Source organism: Polistes dominula, unplaced genomic scaffold (genome assembly GCF_049000335.1).
Source record: "Polistes dominula isolate Pdom_NZ unplaced genomic scaffold, Pdom_raw_medaka contig_12, whole genome shotgun sequence".
Taxonomy (NCBI): Eukaryota; Metazoa; Arthropoda; class Insecta; order Hymenoptera; family Vespidae; genus Polistes; species Polistes dominula.
Window position 1 is genome coordinate 2,059,339 of NW_028301116.1, and position 15,794 is coordinate 2,075,132.

At 30.4% G+C, this 15,794-nt stretch overlaps 2 protein-coding genes and 1 long non-coding RNA gene across 4 annotated transcripts in view; 2 read left to right on the forward strand and 1 right to left on the reverse strand.

The window, feature by feature from the left end:
- The first annotated feature begins 4,676 nt into the window (after positions 1-4,676).
- Positions 4,677-5,936, forward strand: LOC107070712 (protein THEM6). Its single transcript, XM_015329151.2, has 3 exons — positions 4,677-4,991; positions 5,284-5,498; positions 5,609-5,936. The coding sequence occupies exons 1-3, from the start codon at positions 4,847-4,849 to the stop codon at positions 5,843-5,845; spliced, it is 597 nt and encodes a 198-aa protein (XP_015184637.1). The 5' UTR covers positions 4,677-4,846; the 3' UTR covers positions 5,846-5,936.
- A 4,376-nt stretch (positions 5,937-10,312) lies between these two features.
- LOC149031053 (uncharacterized) lies at positions 10,313-11,677 on the reverse strand. The gene is made up of 2 exons (XR_016178110.1): positions 11,370-11,677; positions 10,313-10,571 (listed from the first exon to the last, which is right to left on the reverse strand). It is a non-coding gene; the product is annotated as an uncharacterized LOC149031053 (long non-coding RNA).
- A 224-nt stretch (positions 11,678-11,901) lies between these two features.
- The window catches only part of dmrt99B (doublesex-Mab related 99B), a 45,941-nt gene continuing 42,048 nt past the window's right edge, over positions 11,902-15,794 (forward strand). The window contains exons 1-2 of one of the 2 annotated variants that reach the window (XM_015329149.2): positions 11,902-12,200; positions 12,382-12,858. In XM_015329149.2, coding sequence (XP_015184635.1) covers positions 12,580-12,858 — 279 coding nt within the window. In that variant the 5' untranslated portion in view covers positions 11,902-12,200; positions 12,382-12,579. Of the gene's footprint in view, positions 12,859-15,794 lie in introns of both variants that reach the window. The other variant, XM_015329150.2, reaches the window with a different exon arrangement.

Below are 15,794 nucleotides of genomic sequence, written 5' to 3' on the forward strand. Positions count from 1 at the left end.
AACAATAAAATAATTACATTAGAATGAATAAAATAATAAAATTTGAACGTTATAATATTGAATTTTCTTTATTAGAATTTTAATTACCGTTGCAGAAATAATCAACGTAAGAAAAATCATAAACAACTTTATAATCAAAGTTTTGTTTTAGAGAACATTGTCAGTCTACAAGTGAATTTCGAAGAGGAAGGTACTCCGAAAATATATTCCGTACTTTTAAACAATAATCGATGCTTCTATCCATTAATTACCAATTATTTTTATATTCTTATACACCTTTCTTATATTACAGCATAATTTAATACTCGAAGTTATCACTGCTCATGAACAATAAATTAATTATATTAGAATGAAAAGAATATTAAAATCCAAACGTTATAATCTCGAATTTTTGTTATTGGAATTATTGTCACCGTTGCACACATGATCAACATATATGAAGTCATATAAACAACTTTGTAATTATTGTTTTGTTATAGAGAACAACGGCACAGTCTTTAAGTGAATTTCGAAGAGGAAGGTACTCTGAAAAAATATTCCGTACTTTTAAGCAATATTCGATACTTCTATCCATTATTTAACAATTATTTTAATATTCTAATACACCCTTATATTATATTCTTATATTACAAATAATTTAACACTTGGAATTTCATTACTGCGCATCAACAATAAATTATTTACATTAGAATAAAAAGAATTTTAAAATCAGAACGTTAGAATCTTGAATTTTCTTTATTAGAATTATAATTTTTCTCTGGTATTTTCGATAATAATTTTAACGATTTTTCGGATGGTACTCTTATGGTGGGGCCTAAGAGATAGATTTATTGCTTTGAATTATATTCAGATGTGAGCATCTTTAGGATGCACATCCCTCGTGGGTCTTCAGAAGCGGTTACCTCCACGTGGTTAGACCCGGACAGTGGTATTTTACTTTCAATGTAATGTTTAACATATTTTTATATGTTTTACATTCCATTGCAAGGGAAATCCAGCCGAAGACCGCTTAAACCATCAACATTATAATTGTAATTAGTTTCTTTTTAACTTCCTAATTAATAACTTCCATGTAATATTCTTGCAGATGAAAAATCTACTCCTCAAAGTTATCACTGCGCATGAGCGATAAAATAATTACATAAAAATGCAAATAAATACAAATCAGAACGTTTTCATCTTAAATTCTATTAATTAGGTTGATTATTTTAGTTAGGCACATGCGCAACGTTCGGAAAATCATATCAACAACATTGAATGAAAGAAACCTTCATAGAGGACAATGACCTAGTTTAACAGCTGATTTCGAAGAAGACGGTACTCCTGACCTATATTCCGTTCTTTTAAAAACAATACACACTTTCTTCTAATAATTGACAATTATTATAATACTCTAATATATTCTCTTCATATTATAGATTGTTTAAACATATATAAATTTGTTTAATCATATTAAATTATCATTAACATACTTTGAATAGAAAATATTTTCCATTTGATATTCTTGCAGATGAAAATTCTACCCCCTGAAGTCATCACTGCTCATGAACAATAAATTAATTACATTAGAATGAAAAGAATGTTCAAATCGGAACGTTATAGTCTTGAATTTTCTTTATTAGAATTATTATAACCGTTGTCCACATGCTCAACATAAAAAATAGTCATATAAACAACTTTCTAATAAATGTTTTGTTATAGAGAACAACGGCTCAGTCTATAAGTGAATTTCGAAGAGGAAGGTACTTCGAAAATATATTCCGTACTTTTAAATAATAATCGATATTTCTATCGATTATTTAACAATTATTTTAATATTCTTATACGTTCTACTTATATTACAAATAATTTTAAGTTTCAGAATCATCACTGCGCATGAAGAATAAATTAATTCCATTAGAATGAAAAGAATGTTAAAATCTGAACGTTATAATATTAAATTTTCTTTATTAGAATTTGTATTATCGTTGCAGAAATAATCAACATAAGAAAAATCATAAACACCTTTCTAATCAAAGTTTAGTTCTAGAGAACAATGGGTCAGTCTATAAGTGAATTTCGAAGAGAAAGGTACTCCGAAAATATATTCCGTACTTTTAAACAATAATCGATACTTCTATCGATTAATTAACAATTATTTTAATATTCTAATACACTTTAATTATTTTTCAGATTGTTTCAACGCATATACATTGGTTTAAACGTTACATACACATTAACGTACTTTGAATAGAAAATAATTTTATTATGGATTTATTTTTTCAGTTTATCAGATGACTGTCTTTAACTTGATTGCGTTCCTGGATCGGAAGGTAATATAAAATGCTCCAATTACTTAGATAGCAAATGAAATTGTATTAATATTCATTAAAATTTCTGTTTCAGAAGCGGTTTAATGGGTAGCGGGTAAATTTTTTGTTCGTAAAGGGTGGTACCATTTACGAATAAAGAATTTACTTCAGGTATGCGACCCTGCCCACGCGAGCCATGATTCTATCTTACTCCCAAGGATGGAATCATGTTCATTTGACTTTTAAACTGGAGCTATCGACTTTTTTTTCTTTTTTTTCTTTTTTGGCTTTTTGATATGCATAGATAGATATGCGTTTAGCATGGGAAACTGAAGCTTCATTGTAAGGGAAGACATCTTCCGCTAATTGTTAGACGGACCCACGGATTCTTTTCCGTAAGTTCGCTGTTAGTATATGGTGTTGGACTGAACATTTAGTGTAGGTTTCTCCTAAATTTAGAGTCAGTGGACTAGTCCAACCGGTGGGAAACCACTTTAAAAAAAAATCGTGAAAAAAGTTCCGCTTTAAAAGTTATACCCATCCCCCCTTTTTTTCCTATCCCTTTTATTTTTTAACTCTTTTTTATCCCTTTGTTTTCTGTTGCAGATTGGACTATGTTAAGGAAACGACCACAGGTGGACCAAAGGAGGACCATAAAGGAACAAGAAGTGGACTTGGTAATATAGGATAGTATAAAATAATTATTTCTATAAATAAAATGAAAATTTGTATCTTTATATAATTCTATTTGTAGCATCGCACATGTGTGATCATTATTTTTAATGTATTTTCTTTATGTATAGGTTCCATGGAACAACTCTTAATTGTATACTCTTTTTAATTATTATACTTTATTTTATGGAGATTAAAAATTATGTATATAAATGTATATAGATTGTTTTTCTATAAATTAAAGTTAATCTAGGGTGTGTTAGTTTTAAGTATCATCGAGGATTCTATTGAATTTCTTTTCAGATTACACTCCTTGTTTATCATTTTGTATTTTTTAGTATTGAAATTTTTCTCTGGTATTTTCGATAATAATTTTATGGATTTTTCGGGTGGTACTCTTATGGAGGGGCCTAAGAGTTAGATTTATTCCTTTGAATTGTATTCGGATGTGAGCATCTTTAGTATGCACATCCCTCTTGGGTCTTCAGAAGCGGTTACCTCCTCGTGGTTAGACCCGGGCAATGGATATTACTTTCCATGTAATGTTTATCATATTTTTATATAATATACATTTCATGGTAAGTAAATTCTAGCCAAAGACCGCTTTACCATAAAAAACATTATAATTGTAATTAGTTTCTTTTAACTTTCCAATTAACACATTTTTAGTCCATTCCTTGATTCCTTTTATCCATTTCATATAAAGAAACTAATTACTTTATACTGTTTCTTTTTTTTCTAAAAATTTTGATAATTTTACAGGTACCACACTACTACTGCAGACAATCAAGAATCGTTGAATTTTAATATTTATTTTATTCTTTTTTATTTTGTTTTCAGTAGTACTCACCGAAATCTATGGCCAACAGATGGTTCTGGACTTACCTGTATCTTTTTCTTTTCTTTTTTAAATTAATTAATTATTTTATAAATAAAATAATGTAATAAAAACCTAGCTGTATACGAATACATCGTTTTATCTAATACCGATGATCGATACAATGTGCCATTATTAGTATTGCTGTAACTTCTATGCACATATTGAGCGTGTGTCGGTTAAGTAGATCCCAAACACACTTTCAAATGGCAATCTCTATCCATGAAAAAGTTTACACTAAATGTATCGTTGTTTTTATAATTAGTTTTTGAATATTAAACTGAAATTTTTGAATATTACCAAGGCTGTGGACTATTCCAAGGGACTCATTGGTGGATAATTTTCATTAACTTTAAATTTAATATGCATATACTTTGCTCTTAATTTATTTTCTTCTCTGTTCTCTTTCAAATCAAAATTACGTTTATTTGTATTTAATAATAATAATTATAATCACGTATTATTATTATTATTATATTGTTTTATTCAATTGACAATATATTTACGTATTATAAATTATGAGTTAATTATTTATCTTATGCACAATTTTATTATAGTATTATACTGATATTTAAATGCGAATTTTTATCGATTTTATTTGGTAAAAAAAAAAAAGAAGAAAAGTTTTGTTTGTTCAAAAATAAACTAATTAAATTATTCATGAATGTTATTCAAATGTATTTGTCAAATTATAAATTAAAACAATAGTGTAATTATATAAGGAAATTATTATAATTTATGTAAATATATTTTATACTTTTATACAGTATTATTATAATAAAAGTGTTATTACGCAATTGTTTTTTTTCCTTCTTCTTTTGTTGTATCGATTTCTACTCAGAAACTCAACAGTACTTCAACCGATGTTCGACGAAGAAAATACTTTCATATTCTTCCTTCCATCTCTCTAAAGAAGTTAACCTTACTTTTTTGATTTTCTGTGTGTGTGTGTTTTTCTTTTTCTTTTTCTTTTTCTTTTCAAATATTTCGATAAAATAATAGAGAAATGTTGGGCTGTTGTTTATTGGTTCTTATTCCTATTTTGTATTTTTTGTTAGACATTAATTATTTTCTCAGATTAATATTTACGTTATCTACGACTAAATTATTTCAAAAAAAGTCTAAAATAATGGACGAAACTACGATCTATGGTAAGCGTTTATTAAAAAATTGCAATTTTTTGTTTTTTAATTGTTCCCAACTTCAAAATTATTATTCGATGATCATTCAAATTTTCTACAAAGTCATGATTTATTATAATAAAGCATGAAGTTCATTAATTTATTTTTTATTGTAAAATATTTTTATATTTTATTTTCGAGACAATTTAAAAGTACTTTTATATCCTAAAAATATACTTTTAAGATAAATACGATTAATTAATGTATTTAATTATAGATAAAGTACAGAAATGATTTAAAATTTATTTATTTTTAATACCAGGTATGTGTATCCCTCAAGATTTGGATGCCATATTATCAAATATGAGTAATTCAAGATATTTACGTGAAATAGATTTTTCACGTTTCCATTATCTAATGCAAACCGAATTGTTTTCTGCTATGAGAAAAATGGGTGCAACAGCAGTTCTCGGTGGATCTAATGCGAGATATCGAAGACCAATTCCTTTTTTCATGATGTACAAAGTCACTACTAAGGTATAAATTAACAATTTTTTGTTTTATTCAAATAAAAAGCTTTGAAAAACTTAGTAAAATAAATAGATGAAATATCTGTTAAAAAATAAAATGATATTATTTCATTGCAGTTGATTTATTGGGACGACAAATCATTCTATTTCGAACATAAATTTATAAATCTACGAAATAATTTTATTCATGCTGTCATTCTTTCCAAGCAAACAACAATTGGCATGAAAATGCCAATTAACGAGCTTCTACAAAAATTTCAACCGGAAATTCGTTTACCCGAATTACAAGATGATCTACGATTATGGATGGAATCAATGGAATGTTCTTCTCAAAAACTTAGAAAAAAGGATTAAAAATCTTTCTTTTCTATTTCTTAAACTTTTTACCAAATTTTTCAGATTATATATATATATGTATATTTCAATTAAATATATTTTCTTTTTATCAAGTGTCTTAATTAATAAATAAATACTTTTTTTAATTTAAGCAAAAATGTGTTCTTACTTTGTAATTTTTGTAAATTAATTTTATTATAATTAACCTTGTAGCACTGACACAATTCACAATCTAAATTTAGCCTAACGTAATTCGTTTCTTTATAAAATATTATTTTGCATATATTTAGACTTTTATATTTGAAACGATTTTGAAATTCTAAGAAATGTAGAGGTTTCTCATTCATTCAGAAGTAACTTTTTGTCTTTTACTGTACTCATTCTTTTACTGACCTCCATAGTTTGGACTCAGAACTTTCTACTTTTATTACCTTGCATTTTATTATTTTCCAGTTTACATCAATAATTTTAATATTGGAAAATTAGTTCAATCTAAAACATTCTAATGTATTTTAATGTAAATAAATTGCACGATTTTTACAATTTCGTAAAAATATTAAATGTTAATTTTTATAATATTTACTTTACTTTTTCAATCAGTTTATAATATTAATAAAAAAACAAATAATTCATGAATTCCTTTAATTTAATGTTTTAAACTTACGAAAACATTTTGATGACTTTACAAAAATTCGAAGACTTAAAAATCATGCTGTTTAGTTGAATGCGTTACCAGTTCCATCTGCTGTTTCAAATGAGAACTAAGGATATTATTATTTATCATCAATAGATAGAAAGAAATATTTCACAAAATTAGTTTTAGTAATTAATCGAGAAATGACTCTAGCAGTACGATATCCAGAAATGACACTAGTAGTACGATGTCTGATCAAGTTGAAAACTAAATTAAAATTTATTTATAATATATTTACAGAAATATATAATAAAACAACTCTATATTATAATATATATCGTTAAATGTGTAAATATTTTGTTATTTATATATTAAATTTATACAATAAATTAATAATTGATATTTAAAACAGCAGTAATTTTGAAACACAACTATTGTTAAATTTAAATTATTATTTATCAAAATAATAAATAACTATTATATTAATATAATAAATATAATATTATTAATCAAAATAATAATTAATATATAAAATATAATATTATTTATCAAAAGTAATTTCATCCGTAACGTCAAATTCATATCGCGATCAATCATGAAAAAGACTTTTACAAAACTTTTACAAAACTGTCTAATAAATTAATATGCTATACGTTCGAAAGGACGAAAGGAGGAAAGGAAGGAATGAAAATATCGAAAAATCGAGGAAAGGCGTAGCCATGAAAATGGGGGTGAGAAAAAAATATATCTGTTTTTGGCGTGGACACAAAAAAAACCCTAAATTCTCAGAATTATTCTGACGTAGGAGTGTATAAAAATCTTATCACTCTCACATGTATGTATGTGTATGTATGTGTATGTATGTGTGTGTTACATACCCTTTTTCAAACAAAGGGTGATATTGAAACATCATTGGGACGATGGACAATTCGATGCACGTGACTTTTGGTGATCGTATAAAAGAGATTTAGGTAGAAAGGGGGTGGTAGGGTTGAGGGTGATTGGTGGGGGTAACAAAAAAGAAATAGAAAAAAAAGTAGTGATGTAGAGAAAGATAGAAGATTGAACGATAGGATAGGATAGGATCCGCGTGGCTTTAGTTAGTTCATCTGTGTTTGAAGGGTTGCTGAAGATATATAACCTAGGTCCAGCCGAGCTTTCAGCTTTTAGCGCGTTTCACTCGGATTTAGGTTTTGGTCTATGCTTACTGGGCATCGTAATATCGACATATCTATATATATATATATATATATATATATATATATATATTCACACATTTATCTATATATATATGTCTAGATATCTATCACTTTTTTCCCCTTCCGAGAAAGATAGAAAGAGAGAAAAAGAGACAGGTTCGCAAGCTTGGTTCTCTCACTCTAGTACGTTCCCTGAGCTTTAACCTCGGAACTTTAAAAAAATAAGCCAGGACATTATTTTTCCACCCTTCTACGGATGCCAATTCGATGGACCTGTCCAGTTCCACTACTCTTCCTCGTCGTCGTCGTCGTAGCTTGCAATGTGCGGAATCAGCGAATGTGTAAATATAAAAAGAAGAGAGAAAGAACTTTCTATGTGTGTTTCTATGTATTCATATATATACATATACATACGATCTACATATATGTATCAGTATGTATATACATATACCATATATATATATATATATACATGTACACACACGTTTATGTACGCATGCATGCACACATACTTCTAAAATATATATATATATATATATATATATATATATATATATATATACGGATGTCATCTCCCTCGTCGGCTGCCTGTTCGTACAGTCGTTCCCGGGATATGGATATGCCCGCAAATATGTCGGAGCCAGAGAGCCATTTTCAATTCAATCTGTTAAAAGCACGTCAAAAAGTCATACGATATTTCACTGCAACGGTGAATCCCGATGACACTGCAGCTGCATCGCCAGCGGAAGAGCAGCGAATGATACGTAGGATTGGTATATGTGTTTTTGTTGTATGTGTATTTATGTGTCTGTCCTGTATATATGTATATGTAATATGTATGTATTGTATAGTATAGGTTATGAAACAAATTTACGTAAAAAAATTAAATTTTATTATAAAATATTTAAGATGAAGATAATTTGTATAAACAAAGATAAAATTTGATTTTATGAAATTCTTTATTTTTATTCTATTTTTTTTAATGTGTATTTGTATTTTATTTATTTCTTTAGGTATCTTTTATAATTTATGGAACATTAAATTTGAATAGATATTATTAATTAATTATAATAAATTTTAGTTGAATGTTTTTCATTTATCGCAAAACTTTATTGTTATTTTAAAAGTGTAGAAAATTTTGTTGCCTGTTTTTTTGTCTTTTTTTTTATTTCTCTTACAGTACGAAGTTCGTATTTGCATAATGCATTTTCAAAGGATTCAAATGACGCTTACGTGAAAGCTTCATAATCGTATCTATAGATGGCACACCTATATGCTTACCGTAATTTCTCGTTTCATTCCCTTAAGAAGGTACAGAAAAGAGGGTGGATAGAAAAAGGTGAGAAAACGTTTGATAGTTTTTTTTGTAACAGTGTTATCATTTGTAAAATTGATGGGGTTAATGACTCATTTACTTTTCTTTTTTTTTTTTTTTTTGTATTTTAAACATTAAAACACGTTGCTTCTTTAAATGGGCACCAAAATGCACCCTTATTTCAATAGTTTTGTGCATAAAAATACAGTCAAGTTGTTTTTCAGAACTCAAGACAATACCCTAATTGAGAAAATAATTTTTTTGAGAAAAAATCTTAATATTTATCTAGCAAATCAATATTTTTTGATATCGATGAAATGTAATTACCGATAAAATCGTTGCTATCTAAAAATCGTTCATCGAAATATGGCCTATTAAATAAAATAATACTTTGTTAAGGTATTTACTAAGATTACATCGAGTAATTAGTAAATTTGTAAAAAAAAAACTTTTATATTTAATTAAATAATTTCGTTTCTGCTATTTTTTTAACTTTTTTCAAAACACATAACCTATACAGAAATATCCTATATACGTGTGACATCAAAGTATTTATACACTATTATATAAAGTTAAACATCACTTTTAAATGAAATAAAGAATAAAAAGAAGAAAATAAAGAAAAATAATTGCACAAAGCCAGTAAGTTTTTTTGTATCGATAGAGATAAGCAAACATTCTCAAAAGCATCTTTTCTTATTAACGAAGGAAAAAAAGAAAAAGGAGAAAAGCTTTCTTTCCTAGCCTCGTTTCGGGGATGAAAAGTTTTCTTTTCCCCCTTTTGAAAGTCATCGAAGCGTTTCCCTTACCTTTTTCAACGCCGCCATTATTATAATTCTCGACGATGAGCCTTCCGTAACGCCTCTTCTTTTTTCGCGGTCAACCCTTTGATCCTTATCTCGTTTCACGAAGCGAATAATAAATTATCATTCCGTAACATCTATACGGCAAACATGCTACCCTTTTCTGCTTTCTCAAAGTTAGAAGATAGAAAAGAACCATGATGAGTAGTAGATTACTATTCTAGTACATATAGGTATATATGTATATATGTACATAACGCATATTGGTTTTCCGGTTTGGATCTCCCTCACGCCTATTAAATTCAAAAATAATCTGATTCTCGTAAAGCCACGAGCCTCTCATGTGAATCCTTGCTCAGTGAACGGTAGCCGTTCGTGGTTGGCCGCGTTTAGAAAGAGAGAGAGAGAAAACATACATACTTACATATACGAAAATATAAAACATATATGTATGTATATGTGTGTAAGTAATCGAGAGGGTGAATAGTGGTGGTTCAGGTAAAAAGGACATAGGTAAGCAAAGATACGGGATCATAATGCGTACAATGCTTTTATTTCATTCTTATTACGGGTAAATAACATCTGTACATTAGATCACTATAAAATCGTTCGTCATTGGTAACGACAATGGGGGGTTAGCGACCATTGAAAAATCTCCTCTTCTGAAGTATGATTCAAAGGCACGTCGACGTCGTCCTCATCGTTCTCGTCCTCGTTCTCGTCCTCGGCTAGGATGACGGCGCTTATGCTAGTGTGTCGGTGGTTGTTTATAGGTGAACATTTATAATACGTTCTGAGAAAAGAAAAGAAAAGAAATAAAAAAATATACGTTCGTCCAATACAACGACGACGATGAACGTCGGCGACGAGGACGAGGACTACGATTATGGTGGTGGTGGTGGTGGTAGTGTGCTGCTACCGACGGGGTGCAACGTTGGTAAGTGAGGCAAGGTGGTGAGGGTGAGAGAGGAACTAGTAACGTCGAGAAAGAAATAAAGAAATAAAGAAAGAAAAGAAGAAAGAGAGTGAGAGAGTAGGTGGAGGATGATGAGGTTGAGGTGGTGGAGGTTGGAAGGAACGACGGAGGCGTGTATAGTTAAAAACAGTTGGCCGAAACAAAAGGCGGAGCATACAGAAACGTCTGAGCATCGGTCCGCATTGTGTGTTTTACATTAAAACGGGTTTTAAATAAAAGAGTAATGTGTTGGTTCGTTGCATCGTTCCGGGGGTGGTGAAGAGAGAGAAACAGAGAGAGAGAGAGAGTTAAAAAAAGAAAGAAATAGAAAGAAAGACGTTGCCAGTAGTATAATGATGGTGGTAGTGGTACGCATGTTTTCTCTCTCTTTCTCTTTCTATATATATCTGTCTTTCTTTCACTCTAACAAATATAATACTCACATTGATGATGTTATATTATACAGAGAGAAATGCTTACACACGTATTCACCTATAAAGTGAGTTAGATAGAGAGGGAGAAACTGAGTGGGGTCGCGAAGGTGGGTACGCGGCTAGGTATGTCCCCTTTTAACTCTGCCAGATATAAACTCTTAACATCTCCGGGGAACCACTAGGATAACCAATAGGAGCTTACCACGGGCGTGGCGTCCCCGGCAAGCGTCCCTCTGTTTGGCTGAGAGCTCGGGGTGGAATACTGTGGTACAGTGTTTTATTTCGCGCGCCTCTCTCCTGCGTAGAGGGGTTGTCGGAGAGGTTGTCGGAGGGGCTGGCGGACGGGGGCTGGCGGTTTCTCGGCCCTATCCCATACCGATAAATTCTATCGGGGTGGCTCTCTCGTTGCGTTCTACCTCCCTTCCTCCCTCTCACCCTCTCACATCATTCTAGGTACTGTTTTTCTCTCTCTATCTATCTACCCAACCCCTGACACCCCACCCTGTCCCTGTCCCTCTTTCATTTCCCTCTCTCCCACTCGAAAGATTCCACTTTCTACGCGGTCACCGTCGACACTACCATACCATCGGACTATCACTAGCTTACCCTCCGAATAGCAATACCAGTTTCAACACCCTCTTCCTCCTCTTCCACCCTCTACTCCCTCATCCTCTCTCCCTTTCTCTTTCACCCCCTCCCTCTGCCGGCGCACGATACCTGAATCGACTCAGCCGAGAGATGCTGCAATTGTTGACAGTGGCGGAGCGCGAGTAGAGTTGAGATTCTGAGTGTAAGGGAGAAAGAGAGAGAGAGGGAGTAGGTACCGGGAGACAGAGATAGAGAAAGAGAGAGACAGAACGAGGTGACCCGCCGATCCCGCATTTTGCTCCCCGACACTCGAACGCGCGGGTCCTTTCCTTTCTCTCTCTCCGATTACTTCCGAGACATTTTCGAAAAGTGTGCGCGAACCCTCCTTGGCTTCATAGTTATCTTTATCGTAGTCACTTTCATTTCTTCACCGAGTTGGATCCAAGTACGCGATAGATATATACATATATATCTATATACATATATATATATATACATATATACATACATATATATACATACATATACATATCTATATATATGTATATATTTATATATATGTATATGCATAAATATATATACATCTGTCATCGTTTTTATTTGTATAATCGTGTGGTCAAACGAAGTGTCGCGTTGCCGTCGGGTGACCTTTGATCGCTCATGGATAACAGGAAAATACAGTGAAAAAGGAAAAAGAGAGGAAGAGAGAGAGAGAGAGAGATTGGAGTTCTAGGATTTCGTTGTTCAATGCTTACCGAAGATACTAATTGAAAAGGAATATTTTAATAAAGAAGATTATATTAAGAAGAGTTCGGTTTTGAAGGATGTCGTTGCCGCGAGGTGTCGGACTCGGCGTCGATGTCGGTCAATTGATGCAACATCAGCAACAACAACATCATCAACAACAGCATCACGTATTACCGGCAGCATTTTTTCTACGAGCCAGTGCCGAAAGATATCAGAGGACACCGAAATGTGCTAGATGTCGTAATCACGGAGTCGTTTCCGCCCTTAAGGGACACAAACGTTATTGCCGATGGAGAGACTGCGTGTGTGCGAAATGTACCCTTATCGCTGAAAGACAACGCGTTATGGCAGCTCAGGTGAGATTACGTTTATGTCATTTATCTTCTTCTTATTCTTCTAACGAGTTAACTCAATTTTCAATGCTTCAACGTTTAATTTGTTTAAGATCGAATAGATCATTTTACAAACGTAATTTGTGCGCACTGTTTATCAGTGAAAATGTGCTTTTTTTAACTAACTAATATAAGTTTAAAAATTAACGTGAGCTTTCATCATAATTTTTAGACAATATTTAGCAGTGTCATTTATTTTTCTTTTTCTGCTTCCATCTTATTTTTCGCGTTTAAATATTCGGACAAATAAATAAGAACGATTTATCATAATTTCGTGTTGGGTGCTCTAAATGTACGAAATAAAAAAAAGGGCTCATGAAAACGTTCGGAAGATGTTACCGTATCAAAAAAAAAGTCCCTAACGTTCCGCTTTATAGATACGCGAATGCTCGAGGGGGTGGTAATAGCAGTAGCAGCAACAGCAGCACTTGGAGGGTAGCCAAGTTGTTCTTCCTTTTTTTTTCTTTTTTTATCATAGTATACAAAGTCACTGAATCAAATGTAACTGATCTTACAAACTTTTTTTCTCCTCCTCCCTCTGCAAAGATAAAACTTCGAAGAACTGATTATTCTTTTATATAAAATATCTGGTAGAATATCTCGTTAAAAAAGTTGTGAGTTTTATTTTTCTTTTCATCTTATTAGTCTTTGAAGAAAATAAAAAATAATTTCAAATTACATATCTTTAAATATTCTAATAGATCAATTTATATTCCATCTATTTTATTTTTAATAATTATATAATATATAATATTTTTAATAATAAAATTATTTTATATATAAATATAAAATAATATAAATATTATTTAATATAAAATTTATTAATATTTATTTTATTTTTAAAAAGTCCAGATAAAATTCGAATTTATTTGTAATATTTAAAAAGTGAGATAACATTTTGGTTGCACTAAAAATGACAACACAGTTATCGTCCTGTATCATCTTCCTTTCGTTAAAAAAAAAAAACAAACAAACAAATTTTAATAAGAGTAATCAAGGAAGAAGGACGGAGTATAAATAAAGTAAAAGAAATAGAAAACAAAAACTACAAATAAAAATACAAATAAACAAAAAATAAGAAAAGCTTATTACGTAACGAAGCGTGTATCGTAGGGCTTCGCATTTTATTTTGCCTGATCTTTTGTTTACGTCTCTCTTCCTCTCTCTCTCTCTCTTTCTCTCTTTACATTTGCAAAGTAATTAATAAAACAGTGTTCGGTGTTACTGCACCGTCGAGCGTGCATTTTCCACTTCTCTGCCGTGTATAAAGACTCTACCGGGCTCTCCCTTGGCCCTTACGTAGTCAACCGAGTATGAAATATCGGCATACCATAATGTAAGCTTTGCGTCGGATACCCTTTTAAACTTTCCTACAAGGTAGTAGTAGGTGTATCTACGTAAGGGTGATTTCACGAATTTTCAGGTGGCCCACCATTGCATACTCTTTCGAAAGACGTTTTGTTTCAATTATATTTATTCTTCTGTCATCGTCTAATGTGTTTTAAGTACCATTTTTTATTTATCAATCCTTTCATCTAACTTTTATTTAAATTTTGGTATTATTATTTTATAAAACATGAATATAGCTTTTTTGTTATATATAATTTAAATGTTATTTATGATATACCCTAATTTTATTTAATATACAATTTTATATATAATATATAGCTTAATTTTATACTATATAAAATGTTATATATATTTTTAATTTATATATTATTTTTATTTATATATAATTATATAATTTTACATATAATTATTTTCTAAAATATATATATATTACACATATAATATTATTCTATCGTAATATTCGTACAATTGTTAAATTCTATTGAAAATTGTACAGATCTAGCATTTCACCCTATTATTGTGATGAAAAGAAAAAATACAGACAAAAAAATATATCAAATATTTAGAAGGATCCGTCCCTATTATTGTATTCTTGAATTATTTGACACTCAATAACTTCTTAGCATTATTCAAACGTTACAAAGATGATCATGGGGTGAAAACGGTGGGTAAAATTTCCAGCAAAGTTTGGCACACCGCCTAGCGTAACGTTACAGGATCGTAATACTATACGTCCTTGAAAGAAAGAGAGAGAGAGAGAGAAAGAGAGTAGGGTGGTTCTCTCGTGCAACGTTTATTGACCTACTTGTGACACCGTATACTTACATTAGGTGATAGGCTTATTCTCAGCAGCCATGATCCGTTTCATTTGAAACCTTAATATCCTTTCCTCGCAACACTTCATTGTATCTGTTTCACCCTCACCTAGGACCAATAAGACCTAGAGCCTTTAGGATCGGATGTAATTTGCTCTGCTGAGATTTAATGTAGGGTACAACAAAAGAGAACAAGAAAAATATGAAATTTAATTATGATATTTTCTTTTCTGTATGTAAAAACGAACATCTGGTACCCAAATAACTAATCATTTTTATATGATTTGTCTTAATATAATATAATTTTGATAAAATTATCTTAAAATTTGTATTTTTATCTTATGCAACATTGTGATATTTCTTTTATGTACGTAAAAATGATCATCTGGTACCCAAATAACTAATCATTTTTATATGATTTGTCTTAATATAATATAATTTTAATAAAATTATCCTAAAATTTGTATTTTTATTTTATGCGACATTGTGATATTTCTTTTATGTACGTAAAAATGATCATCTAGTATCCAAATAACTAATCATTTTCATATATAGTTTGTCTTAATAATATAATTTTAATAAAGTGATCTTAAAATTTGTATTTCTTTCTTATGCAACATTGTAATATTTTTTAACAGTACGATGTGTCTTTAATTAAAATATTATTTGTTTAGAAAAAATCGTGAATTTTTTCGTTTATTTGTTTTAGGTAACACACGATGTGAAATTTTTGTG

Excerpts from the sequence above, each read along its gene's own strand:
- LOC107070712 (XM_015329151.2), top strand. The coding sequence starts at position 4,847 with ATGTTGGGCTGTTGTTTATTGGTTCTTATTCCTATTTTGTATTTTTTG. Across the intron at positions 4,992-5,283 it reads GGACGAAACTACGATCTATG|GTATGTGTATCCCTCAAGAT; the intron begins GTAAGCGTTTAT and ends TTTTAATACCAG. Across the intron at positions 5,499-5,608 it reads TGTACAAAGTCACTACTAAG|TTGATTTATTGGGACGACAA; the intron begins GTATAAATTAAC and ends ATTTCATTGCAG.